Source organism: Molothrus ater, chromosome 1 (genome assembly GCF_012460135.2).
Source record: "Molothrus ater isolate BHLD 08-10-18 breed brown headed cowbird chromosome 1, BPBGC_Mater_1.1, whole genome shotgun sequence".
NCBI classification, from domain to species: domain Eukaryota; kingdom Metazoa; phylum Chordata; class Aves; order Passeriformes; family Icteridae; genus Molothrus; species Molothrus ater.
Window position 1 is genome coordinate 131,863,326 of NC_050478.2, and position 17,922 is coordinate 131,881,247.

Here is a 17,922-nt window from a genome sequence, read left to right on the forward strand (position 1 = left end):
CTGTAACAGCAGTTGAAAATTTGACACCCATTTCTTGCAACTGTTGTAGCAATAGAAGAGAGGAGCAGCACAGAATAAATCATAAGGTTGCAGAAAATGGACTCAACTGCAAATTCAGGAGTATTGTAATTTTTAGGCTCTGAAATTTTCTGTGCTTGCTTCTGCTAAACCTGTGTGTTCTGAAACTTTTTAGACTTTTAATAATTTCCAATTTTTTAAAATTATTTTTTAGAATCAGAAACATGTTTAAGAAGATTTTACTTTTCCACAAAGGTTGAAAGGATTTGGTGATTTTTGGGCAGACACTTGTTCAAATAAAGTTTTTCTTCTGAAATATAATTTGCTTGGTTTTTAAAAGTTGGTATAGAAATCAGACAACTTTTCCTTGTTGTCTATTTTCTCCATAGGTGCCCCTTCACATGCAGCATCAGAGGACCATGCAAAGATGCATTTTCAAATCCTAACCTGGAAAACTATTAATTCTCATCCCATGTCTAAGAGCATTCTAAGCAGAATTCAAAATATCACAGCAGGAACATTGCAGACCTAGACTGTACTTGAGCACATTGCTTACCTTTTATTCGTACAGAACCAGCATTACGGAGGGCGTCATCTTTGATTTCCTTCACTATAACCTTTACAGTGGAGATAACATCTGGCCAGACTCCATCAATGACTCTAACTCTTATGTTGTATGTTCCTGGTGGGGTTCCTTCTTTAATAGTCAGCAAACCTGAGTTATCATTAAGGATAAAGTACCTGTAATAAGAGTTAAGCCAAGGAACAAGCTATGAGAAGTTCAAAAGCTAAGTACTAATTATCATCACTGGTGGTTTTTCTGAACCACTTTCTATTTATCAAAGAAAGCAGATGTGCTCTCTCATGAAGGGACAGAGCAGAACAGAACTTTTTTACATTGTCTCCTGTGGCTTCTAATGACTCTTCACCAGTGTATCATGAAGGTTTTGTCCTGCTGCTATGCTGTATTAACTGTGTAGGAAAACTTAAGCTGCAATAGCCATAACTTTGGAAATAGTGCAAACTCTAGTGTAGATACATTCACTGAGAGTGACACCTCTGTCAAAACCTCTGAATGGCACATGGACATCTCAGCTCCAGTCACAATCCAGACACTCCCAAGGCTGTACATCTAGTATAAAAAAGGTCTTGAAACCAATGGTGACATGGAAACACCAGGAACTTGGATGAAGGAATTTAGAAGTTAGTAGGTATGTTTCCTGTAGCGGCTCACTGATACAGACTGTGGGAATGACTGTGAACAGGAATTCAGAATTCTGGCCCATGAGGCAATGGGCAGCAGACTGGTTAGGCATGCAGTGTTATTTACTGCAGCCTCACACTCAGAAGGGCTTTTGGAGACCTGCACACTGAAGTATCTAACCAACAAAATGATTTTATACTCATGTTTTCAAAAAAGAGTCAGTGTAAAAACTTGCTATGATTTTGTATGCGCTCAATTTTCCCATAAATTTATGCAACTTCAATTTTTCTCTCCAAATACCTTGATGTCTTCCCTTCAAATTGGTAGATTTTGCGATCCCAGTCATCAGCATCAGGGGCACTGACCTGGCCCAGCACAGTCGTCGGGAGAATACCTGGAACAACATAGCACACAAGTGGCACAGTCAGAGCTCTCACATGTACACAGACATGTTCTGGTCTAAGCACGTGTGTCATAAGCCTAAGACCTCTACAAAAAACAGTTGTGGTAGTTCTCAAGAGAGTTCTAAGAGATATGCACTGGTTTGCTAATGCTACATGGTGCCCTGATTGTCACATGTTTGCTGTATGACTACATAGATTTCATTCCACAGGTGACTGAAATGAAAAGCAATGGGAATTTAAAAAGAAAAGCCACCTCTGAGAATTTTCACTATTTTATCTGCATTATTCAACCATCTTACAAAGTGATTTAGACAGGAATTGGTGTTTGGCAGGATAAAAAACTAAAATGCAGACTGGTTTATAAAGGGCAAAAACAGTAGCAATTACAGCAAGATAGAAATTACAGCAAGATAGAGAGGATGCCCAAAATACAGTGGCCAGGCTTATTTTGAGTAAATGGTGAGACTGGGGTGAGATGAAAAGCAGTATGTGTTCTGCTTGTTTTGCATCCTCTCAGCAAAACTGACAAATTAGTATTTTCTGGATTTACAAAACTTACTTCTGAAGGAAAGGTTCCTCCTTACTTCTGAAGGAAATAGTTTTCTGAATTCATAAACCTACCGGGTAAAGAATCGAGGATACACAAAAAGGATAAATGCAGGAGTTCACCGCATGACAAGAGCAGCACAGACCCTGACAACTGAGGAACTGAATGCAAGGAGACGAAACTGTACCTCTAGCAACTGTGGCAAAATTCACTGGATATTTTGCAGGAGACAGTATGCAGGATGCCTGGTGTTTGATTCCCACAGGATATGAATGTAACATACAATGTGATAGTAGCCTTTTGATTCTGTCTCTCCTTTGTATTTTAATTAATCAAAGATCTGAGGTCTTGAATAGTCCCTCTCAGAAATTAACCAATGTACCAATGGAAGAAACAACTAAAATGGAATTCAGGCTTGAATGAAAATGTTTGGTATTTAAGCTACAGGCAGAGTTTCTCAGCAAACAGAAACAGACTTGGTTTCAATTTAACAAGAAGCTGAACTGGAGTAATTATGCAACAGGCAGTACAAGGCTTCAGTACAAATAAACAGCATCTACTCAGAAGTAGTTCCTAATGTGCCACAACAGATAATCTATTTAATGTGCTATCAAACCATACAACACAGAGCAGAGTAGAAGAGGAAGGAATGCCCTGAGCCAACATGGATGCAAGCATCCCAAAATATTTTTACCTGTGTGTTTTATTTTCCTGATGGGCTTATTATGGGGGGCACCAGATCACAAGAATACTGCTGCCTAATTGCCAAAGCAAGAAGGGAAAGAAGGCTTCTCTCACACTGCATGCAGCCAGCATTCACAGAAAATTCCCCCATAACAGAATCTTCCAGCTGAAGACTTAGATGAATGTTTCAGCAGTTTACATATGAGTTCAGTTTAAGCATATTCATTAAAATTCAATGCAGTCTGGAGAAGGAAAAAGGTTTAAGGAGGAGAAAAAAGGTTCTCAGCATTAAGACTCATAATTTCTCAGCAACATTATGAACTTTGGTAATTTTTTCTCCCCTCATATGCTAATGCTGCTGAAAAACTGTATCTGAAACCAGATTTTGACAGAAAGGTGCCAAGAAAAGCAGCCAGTTATGCTCCTTCTTCAAGGCTGGCTCACTTTCTTCTACAAATCAAGCGGCCCAGAGACCTGTGCCCCACATACCTACTGCTCTCTGTTGGGGTTTAAGCAAACTTCAGTAGCACCTCTACTAACAGCTAATGTGGAACAGGACAGAGTCTTCCTGTAAAACTTAAAGCTGCCTCTTTTGGCCTTGTGCCACACTTGGAAGCAAACAGCAGGGAGTGATTTACCATCATAGCTGTAAATGAGAGACTCCATGTAGCCAGCAGAATGCGGGTGGTCATTTTGGTCCCCGATGTTGACGGTCAGCGTGTTGGTGGAGCTCATGGGCGGGATCCCGCTGTCTGTGATCAGGATGGGCAGGTAGAACGCCTTGTGCACCTCCCTGTCAAAGGTGCGCAGGGCGGTGAGCACAGCACTGCCGTTGTGGAGGTCCTGCAGGCTGAAGCTGGTCAGGCTATCCAAATCACTGAGGAGGCGAAAGGAGAAAGGGGCTCCGTTCACAGCAGTGTCCCGATCCTTGGCATACAGCAGTGTGGAGGTCTCATTCATTTGGACAACCTGTGGAGAAGCAGTGTTTTCCCAGACCACTGGGTTATAATGTGCCTCAAACTCTGGCCCATTGTCATTTACATCCTGCAGAGTCACCAAAACAGTGGCACTGCCAGTCAGAGGGGGCTGTCCCATATCAGTGGCAATCACAATGAGTTGGTACTGAGCCACCGTCTCATAATCCAGCAATCCTGCAACCATCAGCCACCCATCACTAGCCAAAGAGAACTGGCCACCTGGATCGGACTTGTTTAGCAGGTGGAAAGAAAACCTCCCGTTCAGGCCAGAATCCAAGTCCACAGCAGAAACCTGAATAATTTTGGTGCCAACTGGTACATCTTCCCCAAGTGCAGCCACTTCATAGAACTGGGGATAGAAGACAGGAGCATGATCGTTCGAGTCCTCCACATAAATCACACAGTGAGTGATGCTGAAGAAATCCATGTCCTCTGCTTTCACAGTCAAATTGAATACCCTCTCATGAGGCTTCTCAAAGTCGACCCGTTTGCGTAGCCGGATAAACCCACAGTTGTTGAGTTCATCTGTCTCTATGGAGAACTTGCGGTCATTGTCCCCATCAACGATGCTGAATGTCACCATGGCATTTTCTCCCTCATCTCTGTCCACAGCAGACACCACTGCCACCTCAGTGTTAATACTCGCATTCTCGGAGACAAATGCTGTGTAGATCCTTTGCAGGAAGACTGGAGCATGATCATTCACGTCAGTCACCAAAATAGTGGCAGTGCCTGTCCCAGTGAGCCCTCCTCCATCTCTGGCCTCAACCACCACTAGGTATTTGTCTTCCTTCTCACGGTCCAGGGACCCAAGCACTGTAGAGATGGTGCCACTAACTGAATCAATTGAGAACAAGTTCAAATTAATTTCATTTTTGACGTTCTGAATGATACTGTATGTTAGCACAGCATTTATACCAGCCTTGGGGTCATCGAGGTCCACTGCTGTCATTTCCATGATAGGAGTGTCAGCTGGAGAGCCCTCAGGAATGTGGCCTGTGAAACAGCCATCTGACACACAGAGGAAAAGGGGTGCGTTGTCGTTCACGTCCCTCACTTCTATGATCACGTCTGCAAAGCCAGTCAGGCCCTCTCCTCCCTCATCCGTGGCAAGAACGAGGAAGCGCCACGTGGATCGCTTCTCCCGGTCCAGCCTGGTGTGTGCTCTGATCTCACCTGTGCTCTCATCGATGCTGAATTCGCTGCCGGCTCCCTGCCCGTGCAGGGAGTAGCTAATGGCAGCTTGATTTGCTGCTTGGTCAGGATCCATTGCAGAAACCTGGAACAAGCCACAGCAGGCAAGTGTTTATGTTTAAAAAAAGGGAAATCACACTTCTCTCATTGATGGCAGCTGCTACAGTGCAGGCTAAATGAACAGTGTGAATTTTAACAGCAAGCATCTATTGGCTTGAGTCATTCAAGTACTCTTTCAATAAATATTATGGACAGCCTAGAGAAACAAAACCAGGACATTTCCACAGACTAATACATTCTACTTCCCTGTTTATTTTGGAAAGAGAAAAAACTGTAGGAATAATCTAGTGAAAATAATAACAGTTCTGCTGAGCAAATATTTCTTATGAAATTTTTTGAGCTGGAATACAAAGGCAAGCAGAGGCTGATTCTCTCTGAGTTTACAGACTGCTGTGAAAACAGGCCATATATCCAAGCTGATGATCAGCATAGGCCAGAGAGAGCTCCCAGCTCCTGATTTGCATCCAAGGATTGTTTAGGAGATTGCTAGTTGGGCCTACCAGGAGCTGCTCTAACAACAAAACAATGAAGATGACTGAGCTGGAGTCAAAGAACAATCCCTGGTTAAATTTAGCATAAATTTAACCATTACATGCATGAAGTACACATGCCAACCATTCTGTGCTTATACAGTTACTCAAAATGTGCCAAATCTTCTTTGTAAAGGAAATTATCACATTTTTCAATAATTAGAAATCAGTTTGAAAAAGACCCTTAAAATCAAACCCAGTCGCTATTTATGTAGGTGAAGAGAGCAAGTCCACCACGAAAAATTACCAGGTTTACTTTATTCTAGTCTTTACAGAAAGTTGCTAGCTACGTTCTAATACCAGACCTCACCCACCCTAAATGTACTATCTTTTTGGATTTGTGTGAATGGATGGGATTGATCTGAACACAAAGCCAGGGTTTGCCCTGCTTTGTGGAAATTGCTTTACCTTTAGAACAAGTACTGGCAGATCAGTGAGCTCCTCCAAGACACTGCCCTGGTATTCATTCTGAGTGAAGACTGGTGCTTCATCATTCTTATTGACAACATTGATGATGATAAGAGTGTGGTTTTCCCATTTTCCATCAGAAGCTACAAGCCGGAGCTCATAATGTTGTTCTTGTTCATAATCCAAAGGCTGAGCAATGAAGACAGTTCCAATCTCAGGTTCCACATCAAAAACCCCTTTCACATTTCCTGAAGTGATCTGATACCTTAGTTTGGCATTTGCACCTATCAGAGAAAGAAACAATTCGCCCCTGTTCTCTCTATGAAATGCTCAATCCAGCTATGCACGATGGACATGTATCCAAGAAAAATCTTATTTTCCAAGATTGTTGTGGTGTGTGTTTGTGAGATAAAACAAAAACACACATGGAATGATCTGTATATGTAATTTGAAGGTTTTGTGTATGGTAGATAGGAGGCTAGGTTTGCATTTATATTTACAAGTATAATTTACAGACACAGACAAGCACTTGTTGATTGATAATGGAGAGATTGTGTGCCTCTAAATTATCGTGCACTCATTTGCCAATAATAAAAAAGTAACATACTCTGAAAATACAAGAAGCTATTTTTACTCAATGTTTCCTAAGCCTCTCATTTCAAATGCCAGTATTCCTTAACTTTTTTTAAACCACTGGGTGGTGCTAAAATATAACAGAAGTCCTCTATTTTGAGCAAGAATTCATCTTCGAACATTCCCCCCACCTGTGCAACAACAGCTCTTTGTTTGCTGCAAAACTTTTAGGAACAACAACAAATAGTTTAGTGCTTCCTGTTTACTTATTTGGAAAGGTAAAAAAATTACATTCCAGTATACAAAGTCATTTCCTAAATTAAACAGGTGAGCTGCTAGGAGCAAAAAGAACATTCAGCTTTTTAAGTTGTGAGTCAGCTGTGGATGACTAGACTAGAGCAACATGGATGGCTAGAAAGTGAAAAGGCTTTGCAGCACTGTCACTGAAAGGAACAGCCAGCTCTCACCTGCTCCCAGAAACACGTCCCTCTGGCTCTCATCTGGGCTCTGTCACCAGCTTGCCTTCTTTTAACCAACAGATTTGTTTCTCTTCAGCAAGTTGAGCTGGACCAGCTCACAAAAGCAACCAAAATGCAAAGACAGGGACTGACTGTTGTCAGCATGTTGTACATGCTGTTGGACTGGCTCTGTCCATCTGGTCTCACCACACTGTAGGGGCAGCTTCACACCATCAGAGCTGGTGTCAGGGTGAGCCCAAATGGAAGGTCTGACTTTCCCTTTCTTCCTGACTTCATTTCTGGCCATGCCATCCCAAATTTTTCACTGTTTGTCAGATTCCTCCACAAGCATATTAAACACACTAACTCACCAAAAAGCACACATTTGATTTTTTTTACAATAGTGCTAAATAGAACTGATTCCTAGGGAGATCTTGAAAGCACAGGAGTCACCAAAAAGCAAGCATGTGCTCTGGAAAGAGTGAGCACAAAGTTACAGCAGTGCTGTGATTCCAGCTGATTTCATTCTGCCCCAAAACATTGCCAGCTAACTTAACCTTTGCACTACAAACCTCAGCATCTAATTAAAGAAAACACTCACATGCGCCCAGAACTTCTCTCCCCACTTTTCCAAATGTTTGAAATGTGGAATTGTCTCCTGAGTGCAGAGAGCTGTTTGACCATGTAGGATGTAGCCCTTCACACAAACATACATTAACATGAACAGGACTTAAAAGGACATGATGCAGGGGCCACTCACCCTCATCTTCATCATCTGCTGTTGCTGTCACAACAGGACTTCCCACCTCCCTGTCCTCATCCATGCTGACCTCATACACTGACTGAGGAAATGCCGGGGCGTTGTCGTTCACATCGCTGACAAAAATCCTCACGTAGGCTGTGTCTGAGAAGGACATGCAAGAGGAACACATAGAGTAGAAATGGCAGAGGTGGAGTACCTTGCATTATTCCAAACAGCTCACATACCTGCCAAGCCTATGAAAGTTAAAAAGCCCAATACAGAATTCCTTCTTAGTTTTACCTGTGTTGGGCTGCCCATGAACACCAGGTCTAGCAGATTCTGATAAGTCCTGAGACTGAACTTCAATCAAGTAAGAGGCTCTTTTCTCTCTGTCAAAAGATGCCTGGGTGTAAATAATTCCTGTCTCAGGTTCAATGGTGAAGAACTGATAATCCTCATTAGCATCTTTTAATATTAAGTAGTGAACCTGAAAAGGAAATCGTTAAAAGAGGTTACATTTTCAATTTTCATTTGTATGTCCAAGTGCTGTGACCTCCCCCTTCCTCAGTAGCCTCCTGGTTGTGTCTGCAAAGTAGCAACACTCTGAGGAAAGACAGATCACCTGAACAAATTTTTTCTAAGTCTTTTTTTTATTTTTATATAAAAAGTGCAGAATTCTCAAACAGAAGAGCATCTGTACCAGTGATATCAAGGCCCATCAAGCCCAGTATCTAATCTCCAACAGTGGCCAGTAGGAGCAGTTAAGAAAGATCATCAATAACAGAAGGAGAGAGAATGTATGGACTGGCATTTTCCCTGGTGTCTCCTCAGCTTCTAGTAATTCACTGTGCTTCTGATTTAAAAAAAAAAAAAACAACAAACAAACAAAAAAAAAAACCCCAAAACCACCCCGAAACAACAACAACAAAACCCCAAAACCCCCCACAAAACAAAATGAACCAACTAACCAAACAAACAAATAGCTAATAATTTGGGTCCTGTTCAATGAGACTGAATAAATGAAAACCTCCACCAATGAAAGCTATTCACATTTTTCCCTTTAATAAAAGTCATTCTCTGAAAAAACACCAGTTCCATCCCCACTCCCAAGTTATGCCCAGAGCAGCACCAGCTGTTCTACCACACAGGTTGCTCTTCAGAAGCTACAAAATGACAGTTCCAGAACAGCAGAGTTCTCAGAGTCTCCTCTAGCTAGAGTTTCTTCACAGAAGAGCTAGTAGGATTTTTAGAATGGCTCAGGAAAATGCAAAGAAAATGAGCAATTCCCTTCAGAATTCTGCTTTTTCCTAGGTTTGGGTCATTATTACTATGATGGTCAAATGCTGGTTTGACCAATGATGGTGTTTAATCAACCATATTTAAAAGGCTGCGAATAACTGACAATAATCACTGATGGTGAATTAAAAAATGAGCTAAAGAGGCAGGAGTTTGAAAACATGTCCTGCAGCCATATCCACTGGTCTTGTCATGGGAGCAGCCCTGAGAATCATGCAGCAGTGCTTTGTCATGGTTGCTGCATCAGGATGAGCTGCCACGCTGCAGGACCCTGAGGTCACTTCTGGCATCTTTGCTGCCTGCATCCCGTGAGATGGACACCAGCCATAAGACACACAAATGCTTGACAAGTGCTGTAAGAACTGCTGGGGGCTCATTACCCTGCACATTCTCACTAATTACAGGACCACAACTTGAGTATGGTGAGGAAAAGAACTGGATTAAGGTCAAACCTCTCCATGTAGGCCAGAATCCAAGTCCATAGCTAACACCTGAACCACGGACGTGCCAACATCTGCTCCTTCTGGCACAGACACCTCGTAGTTAGAAGACATGAAGAAAGGAACATTGTCATTGACATCTGAAAAAGGAGGTGATGAGGATCATGGTAAGAAAATATTTTAAAACTTTTTTGTTTACTGTGTTTTTTTGGTATTTTCCCCACAGTTGTATTTTGCTTGGAGGAAGAACTTACATTGATTATAGTAATAAGCAATCCTGCTCTGGGTTTTCCCATTCTCATGGTAGCAGTCAGGAGACATTTTATAGACACTGGGCAGTTTCTGGGAAACAGTGGCCTAATCTCAGCTGAGATAGTGGCTAATGATTTGATCAGAGATATACTAAGTCCATGAATGCCAGGACCAGGAGGGCTTTCATCCACAGCTAAATTAGTAAAAAAAGGATTTTTTTCTTGTGAGCAGAATAAAGTTGCTGCCAAATTCTGGTACCAATAACTGCACTACAGGAAAAACCTTTTGGGACAGGATCCATAACCTACAATGAGGCTCAGACCCTGCTCTACAGCCTGGAGGGGTTTTGCATTGGTGGATTGTGAAAGACAGGACAATGCTGGGATAAAGTGAAGCAGGAAAGTTGGATTCCCTTTCAAATTACTACTCCATTCTCATTTCCATGGTAGTGGGCAAGACAAATGTTCTTGATGGAGACTTCATTTGTTCTTATTTTCATCTGAATGTTTGCCTAACAAAAGTAACTCCACTAATCCTGCAAAAAGCAGGGATTAGTATCAGATTTATAGTTTTATGTGGATCTACTGGAACAGAGCCTTACAAAAAGATCCTACTATAAGGAGGTTTGGATCAAATTTTTGAAAATTGCACTTATCATAAGGACCCTTGCAATTTTGTTTCTGTACTTGCAATCTCAGTATGCAATGGAAAATACTGAATGTAACAAAATCCCCTAAACAGATATCCAACACAAACCCAGCCTATCTGAGCTGTTTCTCTTTCTATAGCACAGAGTATTTCCAGTAATACTCATCTCCTTTCAATAGCTTGGGAACAAGTACTAGATTTTTCCTCCTTTCAAAAGAAAATCTTTCTAAGTACCTTTACAGAACCAGGAACAGTGCTGCCTAAACATTCAAACAGCTCATTTTTGCACTATCACATCTCCACATTTGATGGCTGTACTTAGGAATTGCCTCAGACAGACCTCTTTAATGACTGCAGAACTATTTACAGTATAGAAATGTACAAAGCATTCTGAGGTGGCTCGGCATTTCATGGATGTTACCTTAATTCATGGCATTATACTAAAAATAGTAAGAATATTTTTCTGAACAGCAGCAAAGCTTACCTGTTATATTCACACAAACAGTGGCAAAGGAAGCTAAAGGAGTCATTGCTACATTTTGTGCCCGGACTGTCAGGGTGAAAAACTTAGTAGTCTCAAAGTCAAGTGGCTCAGCGACTAGAAGAGAAGCAGATCCATCAGCTCTGTTTGGCTTCAGATAGAAACGAACTGGCATGTTAGTCTCTGGAACTTGACCCTCCTCCAGGTTATACGTAACCCTGGGATCACCAAGAGGGGATGTGGCTTTGATGGTCTGAAGAAGAAAAGAGCCACCACATACATTCATGAAGCGCGGGGTTGCAAGTGTTAGGTGTTGAGTTTGATGGCAGAAACATACACACGTGTATGTTCTCCAAGAACATACTCGCCTGTATGACTTGGGTAACAGACAAAATAGAAACATTTACAGAGCTGAGTTTTATTTTACAATATCTAGGTTTGGTGCAGGTATTTAATCAACAGGAAATTCATCTGCCTGTAAATGTTCCAAGTCAGAACTGCAGCAGAGCTATAGGAAACCCCTCCTCTCTCCTCCTTCCAAAGCAAGACTGATCCATAAGGAGACAATTTCTCCACTGAATTGTACATTTTACTCAGCAAGTTACAGAAGAACAAGTCAAACCCTAAATTGTTTCCAAGTGCTTGAATATTACATGCAGGAGGAGGAAGGCAGGAATTATGTGGCAACATATAGCAGACTAAGTCTTTTGTCCTTAAAGACTAAGTCTCTATGGGTTAAAAAGGAATTGGTTTGAGTTAGAAGAGTCCAAAGCAAACTATGTCACTCCACGCTCTTGTGCTAAACTTAGTTTAAAGCTTTAAGAAAGACACAAGCAAATAGCATAGCTCGCTGAGGATGAGGATGGAGGAGTGAGGAGCTGGCTCTTGGAGGGAACACACAAGAATTTCCTTCTCTGGCAGCACATAAGTCTTGCTCGTGTGAAGCACACCTTGAGGGCCATTAATGTAAGAATTCACTGGGAAAACTGCTGCCAGCTGAAATGCCACCCTACTCTGTGACAGGTACACCTGAGAAACTTTATTGGGTACAGGGCAGTGAAGGCTCATAAGGGCACAGTGCAATCCAGTAAGGCTGCAGAGCAGGCATCTGTGAACTTCTGACTAGGAGCACAACAGAGGAAGAAGTGGAAATGAAGAGGGAGGGAAGTAATCAAGCTTTTAACATACCACAATCTTGGTGTCACGAATGGTGTTTTCGGGGATGGTTACCCAGTATGAGCTCTGCTCCCAGCGGGGTGGCTGGCTCAGTGCACTGGTGACAGTCACCGTCAGCTCCACGCTGCTGCTTCTGTTCCCGCCGTCTGTCGCTACAATATAGCGGCTGATGCGCATTGCCTGGGAAACAGAGGCACAGGATGCTTGAAAACTATTGCAATTAACCCTCTGCAATGGATTTGAGGGGTTGGACTCTCACATTACCTGGGGTAGTGGGCAATTCACGTACACCCAGCCTGTGCTGGGGTTGATCTGGAAGTATTCCAGCTGATGCTCTAACATTGAGTATGTGACAGCAGCATTCACACCCTGGTCACTGTCGTGAGCTGCAACTCGGAGGAAACTCGTCCCCACCGGAGTGTCTTCGCTGAGGAAGTCTTTGAAAAGACAAAGATACTGTCAGCAGGTCTGCTCTGGTTTAGCAGGCTGTATTTGTAAAGAAATACCCGGTAAAACATCATTGTTCCCTTCAAGGGAGATTAAATGTTTCTGTACTGAAACAGGTTATAAAGTACTGTCACCAACAGTGTCTTTCAGCTTCCCCTTCCCTCTCCCCTGCCAGGCTGGGTTGTTAAGTGAGCTGCTGGTGATGCAGATTTACTGACACTGCTGCTGCCAGCACAGGTGCCACTCCAGGGTGGTGCTGGCAAGCCCCACAGCAGCTCGCATGCCCACTGCTTTGGATCACAGCCCAGCCTGCTGGGCTCAGCTAATGATAAAAGCAGGTTGGTATCAAAGGGAATTCTGTGTGAATTGAATTAGTCTTGAATATGAGTGGTGCCAGCAGCACTGCCAGTGGGAGACACTAGGTAATTGCAAAGCACAAAGACTCAGGTCACAGAAGAAATGCCTCCAGCCCCACAGTGTTTTGGAAAAGCTGCCCAGGGCAAAGGCAAGGATCATTTTATGTATGTCTCTTTCCTTAAGTTTCACTCCCTGTTCCCAGAAATCCACCTGTGTCAGAGGTCGTGTCTTTCTGCCTGTAGTTCTAGAGAAACCAATCCTTCTTTGAACTTGCTCACATAATTGTCATCTAAAAATCTGGTGGCAAAGTCAGGCAATTGAAGAGCCCACTGCACAGAAGAATAATTAATTTTGTCTTCCTAAGGCCTGATTTCTGGAAGGGACACCAACAAAATGATGGGAAATAATGAGCAGTCATTTTCTGCTCCCCTCCACTCTGTGAAGCACAGTTTCATATGAAACTATCACATCCCTGGTGTCTATCTTCCACACTCATCTTTACATTACACTGATTTTTGGTCCAGCTCTTCCCTCTATCCTCAGCCATCCAGTGCCAATTCCTCTTTCAAGTAGCTATGTGTGCTTGCCTGATTGTGTTTTTGAGCTGCTTGCTTGTACTAAGGCTCCACCAGCTCAGTGTATTAAAACTGACAGTGGGAAGGCTGTTGCAGTTGGGTTGAGGCAACCCAGTCAGTCTGTTCATTTGTGTCTTGTCCAGAAACTATTTCATATCTTTGATCTCCCTTATATGTGTGTCCTTTAGCATTTTTGATGTGAGATCATCAGAACTGCACACTACTTATGGAGCAGTCATGTTTTCTGTTTTGGTCTTTTCCTTTAATGCCTACAGTGTGTAGTAGTGGAGCAGTACAACTTTAAACAGCAGCAACCACTTGCTCTATGAGCAGTAATTTGAGATTTAATTGGCTTCACTTGTCCCTGTGTCATTTAATTGTCCTGGGATTCTTGTCTTCAGTAGGTCAGTAACAGACAAGTAACAGACAAATCTCACAAGAGATTTACCAGCACTAAGATAGATTAATGAAAATTGAATTAACTGCCATAAATCACTGTAAAATTCTCCTTTTTTGTGTTTAGGCTTGTGTGTGTGTGTGTTTGTGTATTTATGCTGTCTTTAACAGCCAAATTCAGTTAAATTGCATTGTAATAAAAAAGACGAAGTTACTTGGAAGGGTGGTAGTCTCTCATTTCAGGTGCTTTGCTTGCTTCTGACACAACTTTAACGTTTACTGTAGCCTCCCTACTACAGTTTAGCATTTCTTTAATGTCTGTTTTGCAGACAGATGATAAGATGCATGGCTAAATCAGGAATTTAACCAACATCCTAGTGCTGAGAGTAAAGAACCAGCAGTTTCCCGGATGAATAGAAACCTATGACTAATGGCCTTTGATCTTGTTAGGGAAAAAGCTATTTTTAATTCTGTGACGTTCAAGCATTGATTACTTATGTAGAGACACTGGGAAAGTGCTAGGCATAAGGTGACCTCGTTATCTGCAGGTTTGCCATCTCAAAAAGCTGCCTCTCTTCAGAACCTTTGCCAGTACACTCTGTTCATGAAAAAAGAAAAAAAAACCCTGCCTGTTTCTCAAAGTGCTGAAGCCACCATAATTACAAATGCAACCTCTCAGCTTCACAGCTTTTGAGAAAGAATCCTGGGCAGTTTCACCTGAAGGACACGTGTGATGGTGGAATAGAAAGGTTCATCTTTGCACAAACATTACCTCTACCTCAGGAATTGTCTGCTCCACTCAAAAATATTTCTCTCCAGAAAGAACATTCATACTCAACTTCTCAGTGCTGCTTTGGCCAGGTTTGCAGAAGACACTGGTAAGACTGTAGAAATGGCTATTACAAATCTACACATTTTAATGAATTTGGCACTTAGAATTAGTCACTACAAGATACTTTAAAAGGTGCAACACAATTTTCCTTCTGTCCTTGTACATAACTTTGAAGTGTGAATGTATATGTAGCATATTTCTCAGCAGATCACTTCTTGTTAAACTCCTAAAATATAAACATCCAACTTATTTTTGAATCCTTCTAAAATGCTGGCATCTGTGATATTAAAGACAATTTTCTTATAAGCCATCTTCATTTTAATAGGGCATTGGTCACTGCTTTGCCCTCCATGACATTTCCACACAAGTGGCAAAAAAACTCCAAAATTAAATTGTTGGCAGATGCATCAGCAACAATTTTTTTTTCCATTTTCAAGCAATTATGCAAGGAAGGACCTGTTCCAGTCCAACAGCTAGAGATTATACTCATGACTGAGTATGACATTTAATGCAGAGAGTCCAAGTGTAATGAAATGCAGGATTCTACTGGAGAAGAATCAAGTCAAATTAAACAAAAGACTGATATAAAGCATATCGTGTGGGGATGAAAAAGGGAATGTCACCAGGTCAAATGGGAAAAGCTAGCTCAGCAGGACAGACACAGCAGGCATTGGCTCCCAGCCAAAGGCAGCCTAGAAACCAAGGATTCTGTGCTGTTTGACAAGACATAAATGCCACTTCAGTCTATTCAAACAGAGATACCATGCTACAGAGACACAGATGACAATTGTACTTCTGCTCAGGGTTGATGATTTCTGAGCTAGGATGTCATGTTTTGTTTTGGGACATCAAATAAAAATTTAGCGTGGAAAAAAGCTGGGCAGAGAAAAGCTGCAAAGAGAAGGGATCAGACCTGCCTCATCTGTAGGAGTGAGTATGTAAACGTTTTTAAGAGAACTGCAGTGACTAAGGAGCACTGGTTAATTCTGCTCATTTCTACTGATGATGGGTTAAACAGTAGCTGGCTTAGCGGGCAACAAAGGAATATCGGTCACCTAACAGACTGACCACTGTTACAAGGAATAACCTGCTAACAAATTCCCGCGGCAGCGCTGGGACAGGCAGTGACTGGCACTCACACTGGTAGCGGCTGTTCTCAAACGTGGGGTCGTTGTCGTTGAGGTCGGCGATGAGCACGGTGAGCTGGCACACGCCGATCAGCGGCTCCGGCGCCTGGTCCGTGGCAGTGACAGACAGAGTGTGCTCCCGCTGCTTCTCCCGGTCGAAACTCTGCGTGGTGGTGATGACTCCTGCCAACACAGACACCTCCTGTGCTGCCTGCCACAGCCTCAGCACTGAATCTGCAGAGACCAACCTGCACATCTCCTGCACAAAAGGAAGCTCTGACTACGTGCAGCACAGCCATGAAGCTCAATCCTCACCGACCCTGCAAGGCATTCTTGGACTAGACCAATTCCAGTTCTCTTGTCTCTCCTGTCCTCACATGCCACCTTTTTCCTGCTGCCCTGATAAGAAGCTCAGTCTGAGTATCTTGTTATCTCATGGGTCATGGAGCACAGGACTTTCTCCTTCTCATTGAAGGGCCTCTCTAGGTTTAGTCCAAGTAACTGAATCAGCTCATTATTACTTGAGGAAGAGTCACACCACAGAAGACACAAGTGATATGACCAAAGTAACCTCTGCTACAGGAGTTGGAGGCTGTCTCATTGAACAGATTAAAATTGGGTAAAATCATATAGCAGATAAATCAAACCATTTTCTCCAAATCTTCAGGTTTTCCTCCCTACTAATCAAGTCTCTCCCTACCTCAGCTATTTTCTTCTGGTTAGCAGATTTCAAACTGACCTTCTTGAGGCCACTTCTAGACCTATTTTTCTCCTATGCTCAGAGTTCTTCAGCTCTGTTGTAGTCCTTTCCAATTTCCTGCACAGTCCTGGAGATAACAATATCCCATTTTCCTATTTTGACTATAGAAATATCAACAACTGCATAACATCTTCATTTGAAATAAATCATATATAAATACATCATTGCCCTGTTCTGGTATGAGGGTTTTGCCTGCAGTGCACTGGATTTCCTATTTGTGCATGAAATAAGAAATAAACTGTGGCCACATCACAGGGAAGAATAAACTTAACCTGTAAAAATCACACTTTCTGCTCTGCATTTTCATAGCTACCCTTGACCCAAGTAAGAAGGTAAGCAATACAGAACACATTTTTATCTTCTTATTGAACTGGGATTGGTTTCCCTATTTAATTTGCATTTGGAACCCTCAGTATAAGAAGGATGTGGATCTGTGAATCCAGAAGAGGGACATGAAGATGATCAGAGGGTTGGAAACCTCTCCTGTGAAGACAGACTGAGCTGGGATTTTTCAGCCTGGAGAAGAGAAGGTTCCAGGGAGAGCTTACAGCACCTTCCAGTACCTAAAGGTGGCTTACACAAGATCTGGAGAGGATCTGTGGGCATATAGTAATATGACAAATGGTAATGGCTTTAAACTGAGGGAGAACAGGTTTAGATTAGGAAAAAATTCTTTACTGTGAGGGTGGTGAGACACTGCCCAACACAAGTTGCCCAGGGAAGTTGTGGAAGCCCCATCCCTGGAAGTGTCCAAGGCCAGGTTGGATGAGGCATTGGGCAACCTGGTCTAGTGGAAGATGTCCCTGCTCACAGCAGGGGTGTTGGAAATAAATAATCTTTTAAGTCTTTTCCAACCCAAACCATTCTATGCTACTATGATTTGAATCACTACAACCTTCATTAAATCTAATCTAATCCAATCCTATCTAATCTATGTGCATGGCTATTTACATACCCTGAGCATTTACCAGTGTTAATCCTATCAACTGTCACAGCTAACCCTGCAGTTACATGGTTAAGCATGAGCCCACATGAACATACTGATACAGCAGCATTTTCATTACAATACAATGTCATTTTCATTTTTTCTCAGTAACCTGAAGCTACTGACCTGTGTCTGGGTCAATGCTGAAGCCAAGGGAAGCTCCATCTCGGTGCATGAGCCCATACTTCACCTCTCCATTGATGCCAAGGTCTGCATCATAGGCTTCCACCTGCAGCACACTCGTGCCTGGAGGCTGGTTCTCCAGAACCCAGGTGCTGTCACTGTAGTAAGCGCACTAAAAACACACCCAAACATCCGACCCTAAATATTACACAGAGTCACGTGAATCTG

At 42.5% G+C, this 17,922-nt stretch overlaps 1 protein-coding gene across 1 annotated transcript in view; it reads right to left on the reverse strand.

The window, feature by feature from the left end:
* The window catches only part of LOC118684075 (neural-cadherin-like), a 40,638-nt gene that overhangs the window by 14,340 nt on the left and 8,376 nt on the right, over window positions 1–17,922 (reverse strand). Inside the window, exons 8-19 of the mRNA XM_036378770.2 lie at window positions 17,698–17,866; window positions 15,839–16,009; window positions 12,357–12,529; window positions 12,105–12,272; window positions 10,920–11,169; window positions 9,548–9,675; window positions 8,100–8,286; window positions 7,818–7,961; window positions 6,027–6,310; window positions 3,496–5,113; window positions 1,523–1,616; window positions 575–759 (exon numbers count right to left, since the gene is read on the reverse strand). Of these exons, the coding sequence (XP_036234663.2) occupies window positions 575–759; window positions 1,523–1,616; window positions 3,496–5,113; window positions 6,027–6,310; window positions 7,818–7,961; window positions 8,100–8,286; window positions 9,548–9,675; window positions 10,920–11,169; window positions 12,105–12,272; window positions 12,357–12,529; window positions 15,839–16,009; window positions 17,698–17,866 (3,571 nt within the window). The remainder of the gene's footprint in view (window positions 1–574; window positions 760–1,522; window positions 1,617–3,495; window positions 5,114–6,026; window positions 6,311–7,817; window positions 7,962–8,099; window positions 8,287–9,547; window positions 9,676–10,919; window positions 11,170–12,104; window positions 12,273–12,356; window positions 12,530–15,838; window positions 16,010–17,697; window positions 17,867–17,922) is intronic.